This window comes from Aptenodytes patagonicus, chromosome 3, assembly GCF_965638725.1.
Source record: "Aptenodytes patagonicus chromosome 3, bAptPat1.pri.cur, whole genome shotgun sequence".
Lineage (NCBI taxonomy): Eukaryota > Metazoa > Chordata > Aves > Sphenisciformes > Spheniscidae > Aptenodytes > Aptenodytes patagonicus.
This window is the reverse complement of record NC_134951.1, coordinates 111,984,478-111,999,712: the sequence shown is the minus strand read 5'-3', so window position 1 is coordinate 111,999,712 and position 15,235 is coordinate 111,984,478. Positions and strand designations below refer to the sequence as shown.

The following is a 15,235-nucleotide window of genomic DNA, read 5'->3' as shown; positions in this document are numbered from 1 at the left end:
TGGAAAAGTGAACTGTAATGCTCTTTGAGTTATTTTGCCGACTTACTTTGCAAGTTGTCTGAACATACTGGCTCTGAATCTTCAGTTTCAGAAATTCTGCTCTGAAGCTCACCTGATCCAATTCCCTTGTCAGCTTTTTATACTTTGCTTTTTAACATAAGCATTTAACATCTCAAACAATTCCACTGTTTTTACAGCTGCAAGGTCTAGATCCAAAGGAGAAGAACAAAAACAATGTCCATCAGAACCCAAACCAACAAGGAACAAGTTACTCTGTCAGTGTACAAAGTTAAACAGCTTAATGCAAAACTATTACTTCACTGAACAGCAGAGTTCACTCTTCTCAAAGGGTTAGGAATAACCTGATGAGTACCTTTAGTTGAATTGAACAGTAACAGATCTTTCTCGACCAAGTCTTAAATGAAGCAGTTTATATGTTTATGATCTGGGAATAAAGGTAATATTTCTTATTTCTCAAAGGTCCCTTCTGAGGGAGACCATTTACTCACTTACCTGTTCTTTACCTCTGGAAGTGTCAGCAATCAGGATTTCTTAGGTTCTGAAGTTTAAGATCATACAACCTCTGCATTCCTGGGCTGTGTTAACCAAGTAGGACCAGCTGAGCCTGCTGCTAAATATCTGGCACTTGCCAGATAAGGACATCTGCCTTACTAGCACCAGGTAAGCATCAACTCCAACAGCCACCCTTTCTTCACAAGTGGAGGAAAGGCAGAAAGACCTGTGTCCAGGAGACTGGTAACAGTGATTAAAACGAAGGACAAGAAGAGAACAAGTCAGTTACCAGGGATTTTCATGGCCAGACAGATGTTCAGGCTGATGGCCCTCTGGCTCCTGGTGAACTTGTCACCATCACTGTTAGCACTAGTGACACAGCTGCAATGGAAAGGAATAAACAGGCCATAGACAGATGGCTTTACAAGGGTAATAGCAATTCTTTGAGCAAACAACTGCAACAAGAGGAGACTTGGAAGCTTCTCCTTCTGCTCAACTCCTGTTTATCCCACAGAATAGGACACAGTTCACTTAGCTATTCATTACTGCACCAGAAAATGAAAAAAATAATGCAGGCAGAAGGCCCACCGCACAAGCACTTTTTTATTGAAATCAGGAAGTCATACAGGTACAGGCTTTGTACAAAAATCTAAGAAAGTAAATTTCCTAGTTTGACTCCAATAGTTTTAAACTGTGCGTCTGGTTTTAAATGTGTGACATTTCAGCAAAAGCTTGAAATGCTCATGAGAGACATTATGTGTTTGTCTGCCTTGCCGTAAGTTCTGCATTACAGGAAAAGAGACAGACAGACAGACTAGGTTCTTGGTTAGGAGTCCAGCAAGCAATTGGTGTCAGAGTTGTAGCTTATCTAACTCGCCCTCAGGAAAGCCAATACCTACCAGACAGTGAAGAATCCCACTATCTGTGCTCAGATATAGATCTGTTGATTACATATTTGACTCCCAGAACTGAGATGGGTTGTGTGAGTGTATGTGTGTGTTTAAAAGAGATTGGCACTCAATTCTCAGATTTTTAAAATATTTCCTATGTTTAGCTTGCAAGCCAAAAAGAGGCAGAAAGCATAAAACTTCATCCTATGTACACACACACACCCCTTGCATTAAATCAATGTCAGTAAAATCCAGGAGGGTTCTTAGACTGCCACCACTTGACTTACAAAAATGGGGGGGGAGGGAGGTGCTGAATGTGTCTGTGGTAGGGTACACCTTGGTATTTCATTCTATAATTCACAGTATGAAAACTACTTGGATTCCACCTTAGCATGAAAGAGGGAAGTTTTTTTTAAAAAAATTTTTGGAGAATTACAAACAGGTTTCAATATTAAATTCTGCTCTTGTCCTCCTTCCCCTACTCGTTATAAAACCCAATCAATATGCAGCCACCATCACAACCTTAAAAATGCATTCAAGGTAGTCAGCTGCTGCCTTGCAACAGTACAGAAGCACTCAAGAAGACAGTTTCCTGCAACCTGCAGACTGGACTGGCAGTCAGTGTAGGACAGACACAGCATGAAAGAACAGCTTTGTCCTTGGGAAACACACACTTGGCTTCCAGGGCACGGGCTGCTGCATCTCAAGAGGATGGAGAGCTGGGGTGCAACACATGGGAGGCTAGAACGCTCTCTGCAAGGCTCAGATGAACTGTGCCCTCAGAACAAGACTTGTTAGTTCATTCTTACTACTCCTCTGGCTTCTTGCCCCTACTGCTCCAGTATTTGCTATATGCCTCTTGGAACATGTTTTTGCAGGGAATTTTGGCCTTCAGTTTGGTGCAGATAAGGAAAGAACCCCCCATCTTCCGATGAAGAGAGTAGGTCTCCTCTGGCGGAGGGACAAGCCGATGCTTCAGCATGACTGGGATTAAACCATGGATCTTTTCAGTGGTGCTTTGGTTGCCGAAATCAAAAGGTTCCTCAGACGCAAAAGCCTCTCCCAGGATGAGGACAGCATTTAAGTGGGCATCTTCCATTTCCTGCCCAAAAGGAAAGAGGCATAAATAACATCACTAGCCATTTTAACCACCAGGGAGGAAAAGGAGAAATGCTAGCGTGAACAGCCACAGCTCAGGAGAAATACCTCGCTATACCCACAACAAAGGTAACCTCCAGCCCCCAGCAAGACTGATGAACATTTGGTTAATACAGTTTCAAGCAACTAAACCTTCCAGAAGACCTTCTGCCCAGTCATGAAATATCAGCAGTCATCACCACCTGCAGGGTCTTGCTGGGGGAGAGAAGGAAGGATAGTGGTTTTGGGACTAGCTGTATTGTTATTACTGCTCCCACTCCCAAAAGGAAGTGAGAGAACAAAAGCCAAAACCTTTTTTGCCCTCCTCCCTCATCCTTATCAACAGGCTTTCAGACTGACATTGGCTTTTACCACATCAAGAAATCTGGGGAAGTCCACAGACCCGCAACAAACTTATCACTAGCCACCACTAAAAGCAGAGCCTTCTGCTCCATACCTTGACTTCATAGCCAGTGAGGAATTTCATTTCAATGGACTTCTTCAGTACTCTCTCTCTGTCCATGTCAGCAGCTGCCTTGATTACCTGAATAGGAGGAACACTTTCAGGAGAGCTAGGGGACGACTGAAAAATGTTTTTGAGTACAGGACTACTACACAGGCTACAGGTACACATGCTGCCCGCTCACTTCCTTGCCTCTGCCCTCATCTTCAGGGGTCTGCATGTTGGCCAGTTTAAGAGCTACTGGCAAAAAGATACAGCTGCTGACTCTTCAAAGCTGCTCTTAGTAGGACTACACATAGCCCAGAGAATGTAAGGGACATCAAAAAAGCTTCACAAAGCAATCAGCCCCTCCCCCAATAAAACAGTAGAGCCAACTGTGAGAAGCTTTAGCTGACATCTGCTGGCCCCTGCAGCTCAATTTATCAAGTGCAGAACATGGTGATCACAAAGGAAGCACATGACTTCACATAAATTTGTAAGTCTGTAAGCAAGCTAGAAATCACAGGAAGAGACAGTGAACAGGACAAGCAATTCCTGCATACCCTCATATAAAAATCACTAAATTCCGAGTGCTCTGATATGCTCTGCTGCCCAAGTCTCCCGGTAAGCAACATTACAGTTCTCCACATTTGTCATGCAATTTAAACATCTGAACTCAGATAGCCAGAGGCTTGCAGCAGACATGCAGAAAGCTATGGTAAGGGATGAAACAGGAACAGAGATCTCTCTTGCCTCCAGCCCTGCTTCCCTCCACACCCAGAGTGGATTCAAGTACAAAGTGATACAGCTAATAGATAAGCAGAATTTTGCAAATACTCTTTTAAGACCCACAGTGCAGCACTCTAGGACACAGTGCAAGCCCTCACCTCTATGTAGACATCTGTGAACTTCTCATCAAACCCTCGTGTTGCTCCAAAGTCCAGCAGGGCCACCTGGAAATGGACAAACCCATCTGTATTACAGTGTCAACCACTCAAGTAGAGCCAGACCTTAAGACGACTCCTGATGTCTTCAGGAAGCTCAGCTGGCTGGAGAGCCTTTCCACTGCAGCTCATCTTCTCCCCCACTCCTTTATTTCCCAACAGCAGCACAAACATTTGCACTAGTACATGGCAGAGGAGGTATGGCCTATGCTCACATTGTCACACCTGCTCAGCTGATAACTCCGCTCAGGCTTTCTGCACAGGGACAGAGCAGCACAGAACCTTTTCCCAGCACTTCCCAACACAGACCTCAGGGATGAACAAGCAATTCTATCTGCCCTGCAGGGCACAAGCAAGCAGCCAAACCAACAAGCAGGACATCTGCAATTGCTTCCCCAGGCACCCTTACCTTCAGCACAGCACAAGACAAGAGCGTTCAACTAAAGAGTCCTTGGCTCAGAGTGCCCTGGTAGGGGCACTGCCAGCTGCAACTTCCCACTGACCAGCTTCAAAACAGACCCTGAGGCTAAGGAAGTAGCTGTGACTGGATTTAAGGCCAAAGACAGGCAGCCAGCCAGGGTTACGGGAGCCCTGCTCTCCCACCCAGACCAAGTGAGGACAAATGGCAAAGGGACAGGTTTCAGCTGTCCTACCTGCCCAAGGCTCAAGGACAGGAATCTGAGAGAATCTCAGTAAGGGCTTGTTAAGTTCTGGGAGGGGGGAATAATCGAAAGCTGATGAAAACCAGCTCTTGTACAGGCAGAAGAGCGGCCGCTTGGGCTTACCTTGTGCAACTGTGGGTCATAGAAGAAGTTTGACCAGTTTGGGTCAGTCTGCATGTACCTGAACTCAAACAGCTCCCGCAGACACAGGACCAGGATGTTGTGACAGATCTTGAAAAGCAAGGAGAGAAAGAAGCAAGTCAGGAGGGCAGCAAGCCCTACTCACACGTAATTTACAGCAGGCATTAGCAAACAGGGAACACATCGCCACACTGGCAGGAACTATCTGCTCCATGCTGCAAAACTCCTGAAGAGGTGAGAGAGACACTCAGCAACTCTAAGCCCACACCTGCCATGGGACATCCTTAGCAGACAGCACAGATGCCGTCCAAGTTTTACGCCAGCCTAAGCTGTAGTCCATATCAGCCCCTGGATTGTGCCTCCAGAGAGGCTGCTACCCTGTATCTGGCGGCTGAGAACATCAGGCTCCAGGGGTTATCCAACTGCATGTGTTACTTGTGTCCTGGTCCTGTCTTTTACCTTCCCAGATTTGACTATGCACTTCGTTGTTGCTCTGAGAACAAAGGAACATCTTTACAGTGTGAAGAGGGATCCAGAAACAGAGGTGGGGGAGGCCAGTAGAGCATTACAGCCTACCTTGGTGGAAAGTCCTGCAGGACCCTGGCCAAAATGAAGCCAATTACAGCTCAGGGGAAATGAGATGCGGTTCCAGAGGATTTTAAGTTAAAGGCCCAAAGAAGCTAAAGAGGAGAGTCTCTTCCTGTAAAGCTGCCAAACAAGGTACAGAGCTAGGTCCAAACCATTACTGAAAGGGGTCTTCACTAGATACACACACCCACCATGTAATCCTCAGCCAAGTCTTCTGCCGGGCTCAGCACTGACCCAGCTTGAGGGAGGAGCAGCAGACCCCCACCTGGGGGCTGACAGGCATGGGGGAAGCAAAAGTAGGAGTCCCTGAAGAGCCCACTGCTGAATTACATATTACAGCAGAGCTCTTCCGTGAGGATATTTAAGCTGGAGCCTGTTCAGCAGCAGAACTGCCAGCCTCATTCTGCCTCTCTTCAGCTTCTGCTAAGCTGGGTGAAACATCATATCCAAGAGGGAGGGAGGAGACCAGCAAGTGCAAGCCAGACCCTGCTACAGGACACTGCCACTTGGGTCAGAAGGCTGTGGGTCACCCAGGCCAGTCAATTATAGGAAAGAAGGGCTGCTCCTGCAGCAACACCCCACCTCACAACCTTTTAAAAGCAGCCCTGATGATACAGCAGCTCATTGGAGGGGACAAGCCCTAAGAACAAACAGTTCAGGGGTCACAGGTAGCCAGCTCTGGCATAGCTTCAAGTCCAGTATGGTGCTGAGATCTGTTTATCTAGAGGAACATACTCTGCCCTCTTCCTCAGTGAACAGCTGACAGCTCACACCAAGACAAAAAAAAAAGGAAAAATCCAAATACCAGGACAGTTATTTCTGCTACTAGAGCAGCTGCTTGTCCCACCACAGCACTCCAGTCCCTTGCTATATTCAGCACCACCGCCTACCCATCCCCACATCCCCCCTCCTGTTTACCAAGAGGTACTTTTCCAGCAGCCCTGTGCGGCACAGGTCAGTCCCACAGAAGGAGATGACACCCAAACGCTTGCACAAGGGCAGGAGATGATTCTGCACTCCTGTCCAAAAAAGCAGCTGCAAAACAAGACCCCTCTCCCCTAGCTGACAATCCCTCCCAATCTTAAGGTCATCTGAGACAGAAACAGGGCATCTAGGAGTTACACAGCTAGGCTACCTCCCCTTCAGCTGCCCTTGCCATTCACCCCTCCAATCCCTCCGTGCTGAATGCTGACACCTGCAAGGCCTAGACCAGCCTGAGGAGACTCCAACATCACTCCCAAATTCCCTACACAGAAATCTTCTGAGAGGCTCCAGACAGTCCCCGACTCCAGCCCTGCTTTAAAGCATCCCCTGATCTACCAGTCACCAGGCAGGCCAAGCACGCTGCTCTGAGCGAGGGGAGAAGGAAGACCACCCCACAGTACCTCATTCCGAATCTCCTGGCTCAGCCCTACAGCTTGATCCAGAGGGAAGCCAGACACCAGCTCTGTGGTCAGGACATGCTTGCTGCACAGCTCATCCACTACTCTTGGGACGTAAAAGAAGGGGTGGTCTTTCAGCAGCTCCCTAGGGGATGGAGAAAGGAGAGGAAAAGGTTAGGAGCCCCGAGAGCAGCCAGGCCCCTCCGCCACACCTCGTGCAGCACACAGCCCCTTCACGCAACCTCTCCCCACACCCTGGCTGAGGCTGCCAGGAGACGTTTTCCTCAGCAGTTACAGTAGGGATCAAGTCACCAGAAACCACGCCAGTGACTACAGCTGCTGCTGGCTCCTGAGGTCACATCTCCTGCCAGAGCAGTGATACTAGAAGGGCTCCAGGCTGGTACATCAAAGGGCACTGGGCTCTTTTGCTCACCCCACTTCACTTCAGGGCCAGACCACGCACGGAAGAAACAGGCCTTTCCAAGGGGAGCAATGCCAAAGGGGCAGTTCTGCAGAGGGACAGGAAGGGCATCCAGCCTCCAGCAGCTCTCCCTCATCCAGCCTTCATGTAAAAATAATCTGGATCCCTCTGCTACAGCAGGCCAAGGGAGCAGGCAGTGCTGGTGGTGTTAATTGCTGTAAGAGAGCTGAACTGAAAAACCGCCTAGACTAAAGGATGGGAGAAGCTTACAACAGGCTGACGTAAGAGTACACAGAACCGCACTGCAACCTGGCCTCAAGAGTTACCACAGTACCTTCCCATGGTAAAACAGACAGGCTCGCGCTGAAGGAGAGAGGATATGCTATCACGTTTCAGCTGACTGAAAATACACCTGGCTGAGACAAAGCAGTAATTCTAGGGGACAGCTCAGGCCACAAACACGCACCCTCCCCCTGTGCTACATCCCAGGGCACGGCATTCATCTCCCCACTGTCCCTGAAGTTAAGCAACCTCTCCTGCATTTCACACACACATACAGAGACAGGAGGGGTTGAAGGCAATGGTGTGAACATACTGGAATTTCCTTGCGCAGGCAGCTTCTCTCTGGTAGTCACACTCCAGGGCCAGCTCTCTGCTCAGGACTTCAATCAAATGCTCAGGGAACAAACCTGAAAGTCAAACAGCAGAGAAGAGAGTAGGCTTAGAAAAAAGGAGCCCCTCAGGCTAAGCTTTCCAGAGCTACAGGTGAGGAGCAACCTGCTATCCAGCCAACTCTGAGTTGAAGAGTACAAGAGGCCTCAGAGAGCCAAAGCGTATTTCCAACTGGATACAGGTTCTGTGGGTAATCCCATGCCAAGGCTATGCAGCTGCTCCTACAGCAAGGTACATCCACACCGTTCTTGTACGGCAGGGCTCCGTCCTCCCCCAGCTCCCAACCCACAGCCCAGGCTGTCTGTTCCTGGTATTGGCATGGCTGTGCAGAGACACACAGCAAGGAGTAGAAGCACCTAAACACTAGCCTGGGCAAAAGCAGCAAAAAAGGCTCGAAACCACATCTGCTTACAACTGGGAGCAGGCACTGCTGGGCAGAAACAGTCAGCATGACTAAGACAGTGAACTGCAGCAGCACGTAGCCCGGGCCTGGAGTTGCCAAGTCCCATCTTCTCAGTCTTGGAGCTGGAAAACCAATCTACTTCTTGGGCCAGACACGGCTGGGACTGCAGCAGCCTCTGCAGGGCCCTGCCCAGCCACCACAGAGAACAGTCCCAGGTTTTGTCAGCACCCAGTCTAACTTTAAAGCAGTATTTGTACAGTCCCACCAAGATTTACAGCTGCTGCAGGCAGATATTTGGAAAAAAGGAGTAGTAAGTCCTGCATTCCCTGTGGGAAAAGGGACTTATCCATGTGCTGGGACACTGAGCAAGCTCCAAGTCTGACAGTTCTCCACCTCTCCACAACTCTGACTGGGAAGAACAGAGAACAACTGGGAAGAGCAGCGAATGGCAGGCATGGAGGGCTACAGGAAACATGGAGAAGTATGAGTTCTGCCAAATATACCATATATATATATATATAAACAAACACTTTATAGTTTGCCAAGAGTCCCTATGGGTCCTTCACTATAAAGAACACACAGAGACAAGTGCACATTACTCTGGCAGGTGCATGCACATACATGGCCAGGAAAAACCAACACAGGTGCACTTCCCACCCCACTGAGTGGACACTGGAGCAGGCACATGCCCAGCAAAGGCAGTGGCAGCTCTGCAGCAGGAAACAGGAGCACAGCATGGCTCCTCAAGTTGGCCCTGCACCCACTGCCCACATCCACTACCTCTCCTGCTTTCTGCAGGAGATCTGCTCCTGGGCAGACTTATCAATTCTTAAGTCCTTTACACTGTTTCCTTGAGGCTGTTTCCTCCCTCGTCTACAGAAAGAAGTATGCAACACGCTTCTTGACAGGGGTTGGCAGAACTCAACATGCGCCAGCAGGAACACAGAGCCTGCCAAGGGTCTCTGCCTTTTTACCTTCAGGGAGAATATTGCTCATGCTCAGGACAGTCATCAGGTTGTTAACATCACTGTTGATGCTCTGGGCGACTCCGGGGTACTGCAGGACAGAATGTGAGAGGGCAGTGTTGAGACTAGATGACCCGGTTGTACAGAGTAAGATAAAAACACCTTCCAGTTCAACATCCACTGACCCCCCACAACACAGCCACCTACAGCCTGGCAGTGAACCAGGCCATACCTGAGCCACACACCCCTCCTCTAAAAGCTTATTTAAGGCCCAGCATCTAAAACAGGGGACAGAGAAACAGGCTAAGATGCGGCTCCTTGCAACCAGAATGGCCTGTTCAGGTCCTCTGACAGGGACTCTTCCAATACATGAAAGGTTCTCAGACACACAAATCTCACAACAGAGATGGCAGTCGGTCATTTCCCTACCACAGCTGAAAGGACATGCCACTGACAGTCCCGGAGTGTTTCATCCACAGCAGTAGGGCAAGCAGTGAGGCCCCAGCCCAATCCTGGCAAAGGTGCCTCTTGTTCTTTCTCACACCTTGTCTGTCAAGAAGGGGACCAGCCTACACTGCTGTAGAGCAGAACGTGTGCTGATGCCACAGGCTTAACTTCCCATTGCTTTTACCTTGGCCTAACTTCAGAGTACTTTGGACACAAATGGCTTGAGAAGATGACACCAGTACACCTCCGTACTGTTTCTAAAGTCTCCCCACTTTACAAAAAAACACCAACCAGATGACCAACTTTTCCTTGGACCCTGCTCAGTCAGCAAGGGATCTCACTCCTTTGGATTATAAACCGTGTTGTACAAGGGGTTTCAGCTTCAGAACTCGATTCTGTTAGAAATACCTGCTTGAAGTTGCTGACGGCTTTAGTGTGAGTTGGCGAATACCTTCCTACATCGTCAGACTCACTGCTCAACAGTCAGTGCCTGCTTGTCACTTAAAACTTCTTTAATCTTTGGGCTGTGGCCAGAAAGGGGCATGTGGCACGTGCACATCCCAGAGAGGGGACTGACCTATGGAGCAGGTAGGACCCTTGCACACAGCCCTAAAAGTACAAGCAGTCCCTCACCACCATTATCCCCACGCTGCAGTGATACACCTATGAGACGCCTCCCGCTCATCTGGAGTGAGACACTGGCTCAAGCTGCAGAACCACTTCTGTCCCTCCCTTCTGCTTGCACTAGGTAAGATATTGCTGGACTCAAATTTTCACTTGCATTAGTGTTTCTTATTTGTCTAGCAGTAAACATACTTATGCAGTTCCCCTGCCCTTCTATGGGGCACAGACAAGAGACAAGGTTGGTCTGTAAAGCCCACCTGGATTTTCATGGCAACTTCTTTCCCGTTTTTCAAGCGTGCCAGGTGAACCTGACCAATCGAAGCAGCAGCAAAGGGGCGTTCTTCAAAGGACTCCAGTTTATCCCTCCAGTTGGGGCCAAGATCGTTGTTCAGAGTTTTCTACAAATAAAAAGTAAGCATCAGGGTATGGGAAGCAAAGATTTAAGATTTTCGCTATTGGAAATCACGTTCCTCTAACGTGACTCACACAGCCTATAGTAGTTCTGAGTACCTATACCCTGCTTTCTAGGTTGTCCTCCCTTCCTCATCATTGCACACCATCACAAGGAATAGTCCAGCCAGCAGTGCTCCGGCGGCACTAAACAGATGCTGATCAGATCTGTGTGAGACTCTTGCTCTGGCCTAAATGACAGATCTTGAGCACAAACACCGCTGCCTTAGCAATACAGAAGTCCCCTTTTTGGTGCTGCTTATTACCTTCCAGAAAATGACCAAGGAGTTAGATATTTCTCCTCTTCCGTCATGCTGCCAAGCTGAACAGAAGCAATCCAGGCATGCAAAAGTGACTCTCTAAGGCAATATTGACAATTAAACATCACAGCCTGCTTTAACAGCTTTTTTGCTACATTGCCAGACTGCCACATTTAAGTTCTGGCTCTGCTCAGTGTCTTTCAGAAGATTAGTGCTGACAATTCTTTTTGCATCATCCTTCACATCTTAACTTACAGAAGGAAGTAGAGACAAAGAGAGAACATGTGCATAGGAGAAAGCAGACTTCGTTTGCTTCATTCTGGTTCTTCTTGATGGTGGCTTAGATTTAACCAAAAAAGTAAGGACAAAGTTGCAAGCCTTAGTCTGATGGAAAATGAATAGCAAGTCTGTTTCTAAAATGGGATGTAGGCACTTCTAAACACTGGCTTAACATCCATGAGAAAGATGAGAGAGAGGAAACAGAAGAGGAGGCTACATTCAACAAGACCCTATAATCATATTTGTATGCAACATCCTATTCCATCAGTATAGTCTTGGGACATAAACCCCCACATTTTTCCCACTGTCTAGAGCTGAGCTTCAATGTTTTAGAGAGAAAAGGCACCACGTAATTGAGATAAGGAATCAGATCTTACCCACAGTTGAAAATATGCAACATTTATTGAAAGAATACTCTTAATCTCCATCTACCTCCCCTACTGGGGAATGTCACAGGTGACGTCTATTCTGTTATTGTCCCTCCTCCCCTGATAAGCAGGAAGGAATATTTCTTACCATCATCTGCTTTATCGGCATGAAGTCAGCACTCTGACGTACACGCTCAAAAATCCTCTGGAGATGGGGGTTGATGAAGGCATCATCTGCCAAGGGAAAAGCACATGGCAGTCAATGCAGGCACTGCATTCTCCAGTTCTTCAGCACACAAAGAAACATGCACCTGCATTCAGACAAGCCAGGTTATCCTGCTCCCAAGCACACCCCAGTGAAGGTTTTGGAAATAGTTCTAGTTCAGAAACTCTCCGTACCCAGAAGTAGGCACCTGAGGCCCATCTCCTGAGGCATCACACCTTTAGAAATGAGCCAAACAGAAGTCCTGTGCACAAGTACCAAACAGAGGGAAAAAGCTACTCCTTCCTTTTCACTCTCGCAAGAAACCTACATATTACCCAAACATCTCCTAAGCTACCCTCCTGCTGCAGCAGGAGAAAGTTTCCGTGCACCCCCTCCCAATTAGCAAGGGAAAGACAAAGTATGAATACGCTAGAAAGCATGCTGAGAAACTTTGTATACTTTGGAATTAAGCATCAGTTGTCATAGTGCTCCCTGGCTTTGCCCAGCAGCACTGCTGAGAGCAGTGGGCAGCTCCGCACAGCATGGAGGCTTTTGGTGTGATGGCAGGTTGCACAAACCCAAGAGCAGAGTGCTCTGCACAAGCTTCCGTCATCCACCAGCCCGTCTTCTCGCTGAGAGCAATACAGCATTCAGGTCTAGGAGAGGCCACTGTGTCACGGAAACACAGGTCACAGAAGGAACCCTGTGGAGAGTCATCCCAACACTCCCAGGTTCACAGCATGGTTTAATCCAGTTCATTCTAAGGGGCAGCAGCTTCTCTAGAAAGCTGTGCAATGGTAAAATACCACTTACGCAAGTATTGAACTCTTAGAGGAATCAAGATTCAGCATCTGCTACTGTAAACAACTACCCAAATGCAAAGCAACTACAAGCAGGCAGAAGAAGACACAGCTGAGCCAGAAGTTATTTTAAGAGTCAGAAGGATTTAGCAAGGAAATATTTACACTCATAAGAAAGAGGAGGGGTAGGGGCATCTTGAAAAATTAGTCCCCTCCTTTGAGCGAAGGCTTTTACAACAGCCCTGAGAAAAGCCACCAGTTCTGGCAAACTTTTCACTTCATAAAGGCTTATGGAGGAATTAGATTTATCTGCTGCTCTCCCAACACTGGAAAAAAGTCCAGGCTACCAGCCTTCATCTTGAGAAATCAACCTGCACATGCACTTGTGACACTCAAAAATCTATCATTCCTCTGCATTTACAGATGCACATACATGGATAAGTCTATCCCAGGAAACAAGAAACAAACAGCTACCTTAAGAGCACTGCCCTGGGAAGAGGGGTGGGAAGGAATGGTGAGAAAAGTACAGAGACGCGACATTAACACTTAGCGTTGTTTAGGAATTCCCACCGAAGCCATGAGCAGCATTTAAATGTACTAACAAAACCCCACTGTGGAATCAACAGGAGTTTAAGAGGAGCTCCCACTCTGTCACTGCAAGTCAGAAATTAACAGGCTTTGCAGGAACAGCAGGTAAATCTCCCGTTGTGACGTTATAACCCTGCAAGAAGGCTAGATACTGCATTTGCGTGAGCATTCCAAACACTGAAAGAAACTTCTGCTCTATCATCACAGTGATGGTGTATCACTGCCAAGCCTCTGAACATTATAAAAACTATTCTCAGGGGTATGTGAAAGTATTAGCCATCATGCTGTAACATGATAACCTGCGCCTCCTAGGATGACTGTGCAGAAAGAGAATGGACCTCACTAGAAGTGACTCCTGCTCCTAGAAGCAGTTTGTGTCAAGGTATCAGGGTCTGCCACAGGTATTTAGGATCAACTTCTGTTATTTTTCTTATTGCTGACATCCAAAGAACTCACAAGATTTCAACCTTTAGTCTGAGAGACCATTCTTATCTGGGGCTGCTTGACCACCACTGCATGGTTCATTAGCGCAACGCCAAATAGCCAAGAAACCTGCAAGTCCAGACTGACTGTACAGAAACTCAGCAGCAATGTTAAAAATCAGTCATGCTGCGGGGGCAACTCTGACAAAACGAGGCTTACAACATGCTGATGAACAAGGTTATACATCTTTGTGGTAAACTGATGAGGCATTACCAGAACGAAACACGAAGCAAGAGTCAAGGCAGGGCACTCTCAACTGGCAAATGCAGCTACCTTTCCAACATCTTCCAGAGCACACGCACCAGAACACGGGATGATTTTAGGCCCTTGGCATCCTTTCTGTGGATGACCTTCAGGGATGTGGGTCCATAACAAAGCCACTGACTCCCAGAAGCAGACATCAGGGTTTTTAAGGACACTGCTTTAACTTCTGGGTGGTTTAGCTCCCAGATGCTCAGCTGCACCTGGACAAGGCAACACAGAGCCCCTGTGCTCAATTAGCACACCTCCCTGTTAATAGAAGAAGCCAATTCAAACTCACCAGGCCACAGAGAAGCCCATGAAGTGGCAGGAACTGCATGAAGCCCTCCTGTCCAAACAGCCAGCCCAAGAACCAGATACTGTCAGAAGCGTCTAACCTATTTCACCACAACTGTCCCTCAGCAAGGTTACCAGGGGCCTATGTTCTCGCCAGGCATCGCAGCACTCCACGCACTCATCACAAGAGTCAAATGAGGGCTGGGCAGCACCACTGAGGTTGCTAAAGGCCTGTATGTTCTTGAAACCCAAGTGAAGTCAATCGGCAAGTGTTTGACACTGCTGTCAGAGCTCAGTAACATTAGGAGACAGCAGGCAAGTGAAAAAAACCCAGAGCATTTCTGCTCCTCAGAGCTGGCCATTCACAGCTATTCCCTCTTCACTCACATCCAAGCCTAGCGCAGCTGTGACCAGGCTCCGGGCACACATCAGGTGCAACTCAATAGTGTCTTAAGAATTTTAAATTAATCCCCACCTATGGTAGACAAGTTAACTTCAGAGCTGATTTCCAGACATGGCTCACTCACCCTACATACCAGAGGCACTGACAACAGAAAGCAAGGAGCACAAGAGCTCCTCCTGGATCTGCACTGTGAACCACCAGTCATTGGCACCTGGTGGTTTCCAGAGGGTGAGAAAACAGCATATGGGTGGCAGCCTTTGACATAGCAGCTGCTGCCTCCCACCTAGCTTTGTTAATGTTGCCATCAGCCTGCCAGACGCCTAAAACAAGTGATTAGCAAATGAAGAACAATGAAATGCCACAATCAGGACTCTCTGGAACAGGGAGCTGGTCTTGCTTTATTAGCTAGCCCAAGTTATTTAATACAATACTAGATCCTGCCTCATCAGTCAACACCTACAAAAATTCAAGTAGAAGCACAAGCCAAGCAAGCCGAGTACTTCAAACACTCAGACACTGACTCAGTTTCAGTGACATCTTGAAAGCTATTTCCAGACAAGTGTAACAGCTATTTTCAGCTGGTTCTTTCCTTCCCTATCAAGTTGGGTAGGAAGGCAAAGTGGACAGGTCC

General features: G+C 47.8%; 1 protein-coding gene across 3 annotated transcripts in view; it reads right to left on the bottom strand.

The window, feature by feature from the left end:
• Positions 1 to 1,095: 1,095 nt before the first annotated feature.
• The window catches only part of COQ8A (coenzyme Q8A), a 48,363-nt gene continuing 34,223 nt past the window's right edge, over positions 1,096 to 15,235 (bottom strand). For all 3 annotated transcript variants that reach the window (XM_076334698.1, XM_076334700.1, XM_076334699.1), the window contains exons 7-15: positions 11,737 to 11,822; positions 10,489 to 10,629; positions 9,170 to 9,251; positions 7,716 to 7,809; positions 6,703 to 6,844; positions 4,712 to 4,819; positions 3,870 to 3,935; positions 2,998 to 3,084; positions 1,096 to 2,505 (exon numbers count right to left, since the gene is read on the bottom strand). In XM_076334698.1, coding sequence (XP_076190813.1) covers positions 2,212 to 2,505; positions 2,998 to 3,084; positions 3,870 to 3,935; positions 4,712 to 4,819; positions 6,703 to 6,844; positions 7,716 to 7,809; positions 9,170 to 9,251; positions 10,489 to 10,629; positions 11,737 to 11,822 — 1,100 coding nt within the window. In that variant the 3' untranslated portion in view covers positions 1,096 to 2,211. The remainder of the gene's footprint in view (positions 2,506 to 2,997; positions 3,085 to 3,869; positions 3,936 to 4,711; positions 4,820 to 6,702; positions 6,845 to 7,715; positions 7,810 to 9,169; positions 9,252 to 10,488; positions 10,630 to 11,736; positions 11,823 to 15,235) is intronic.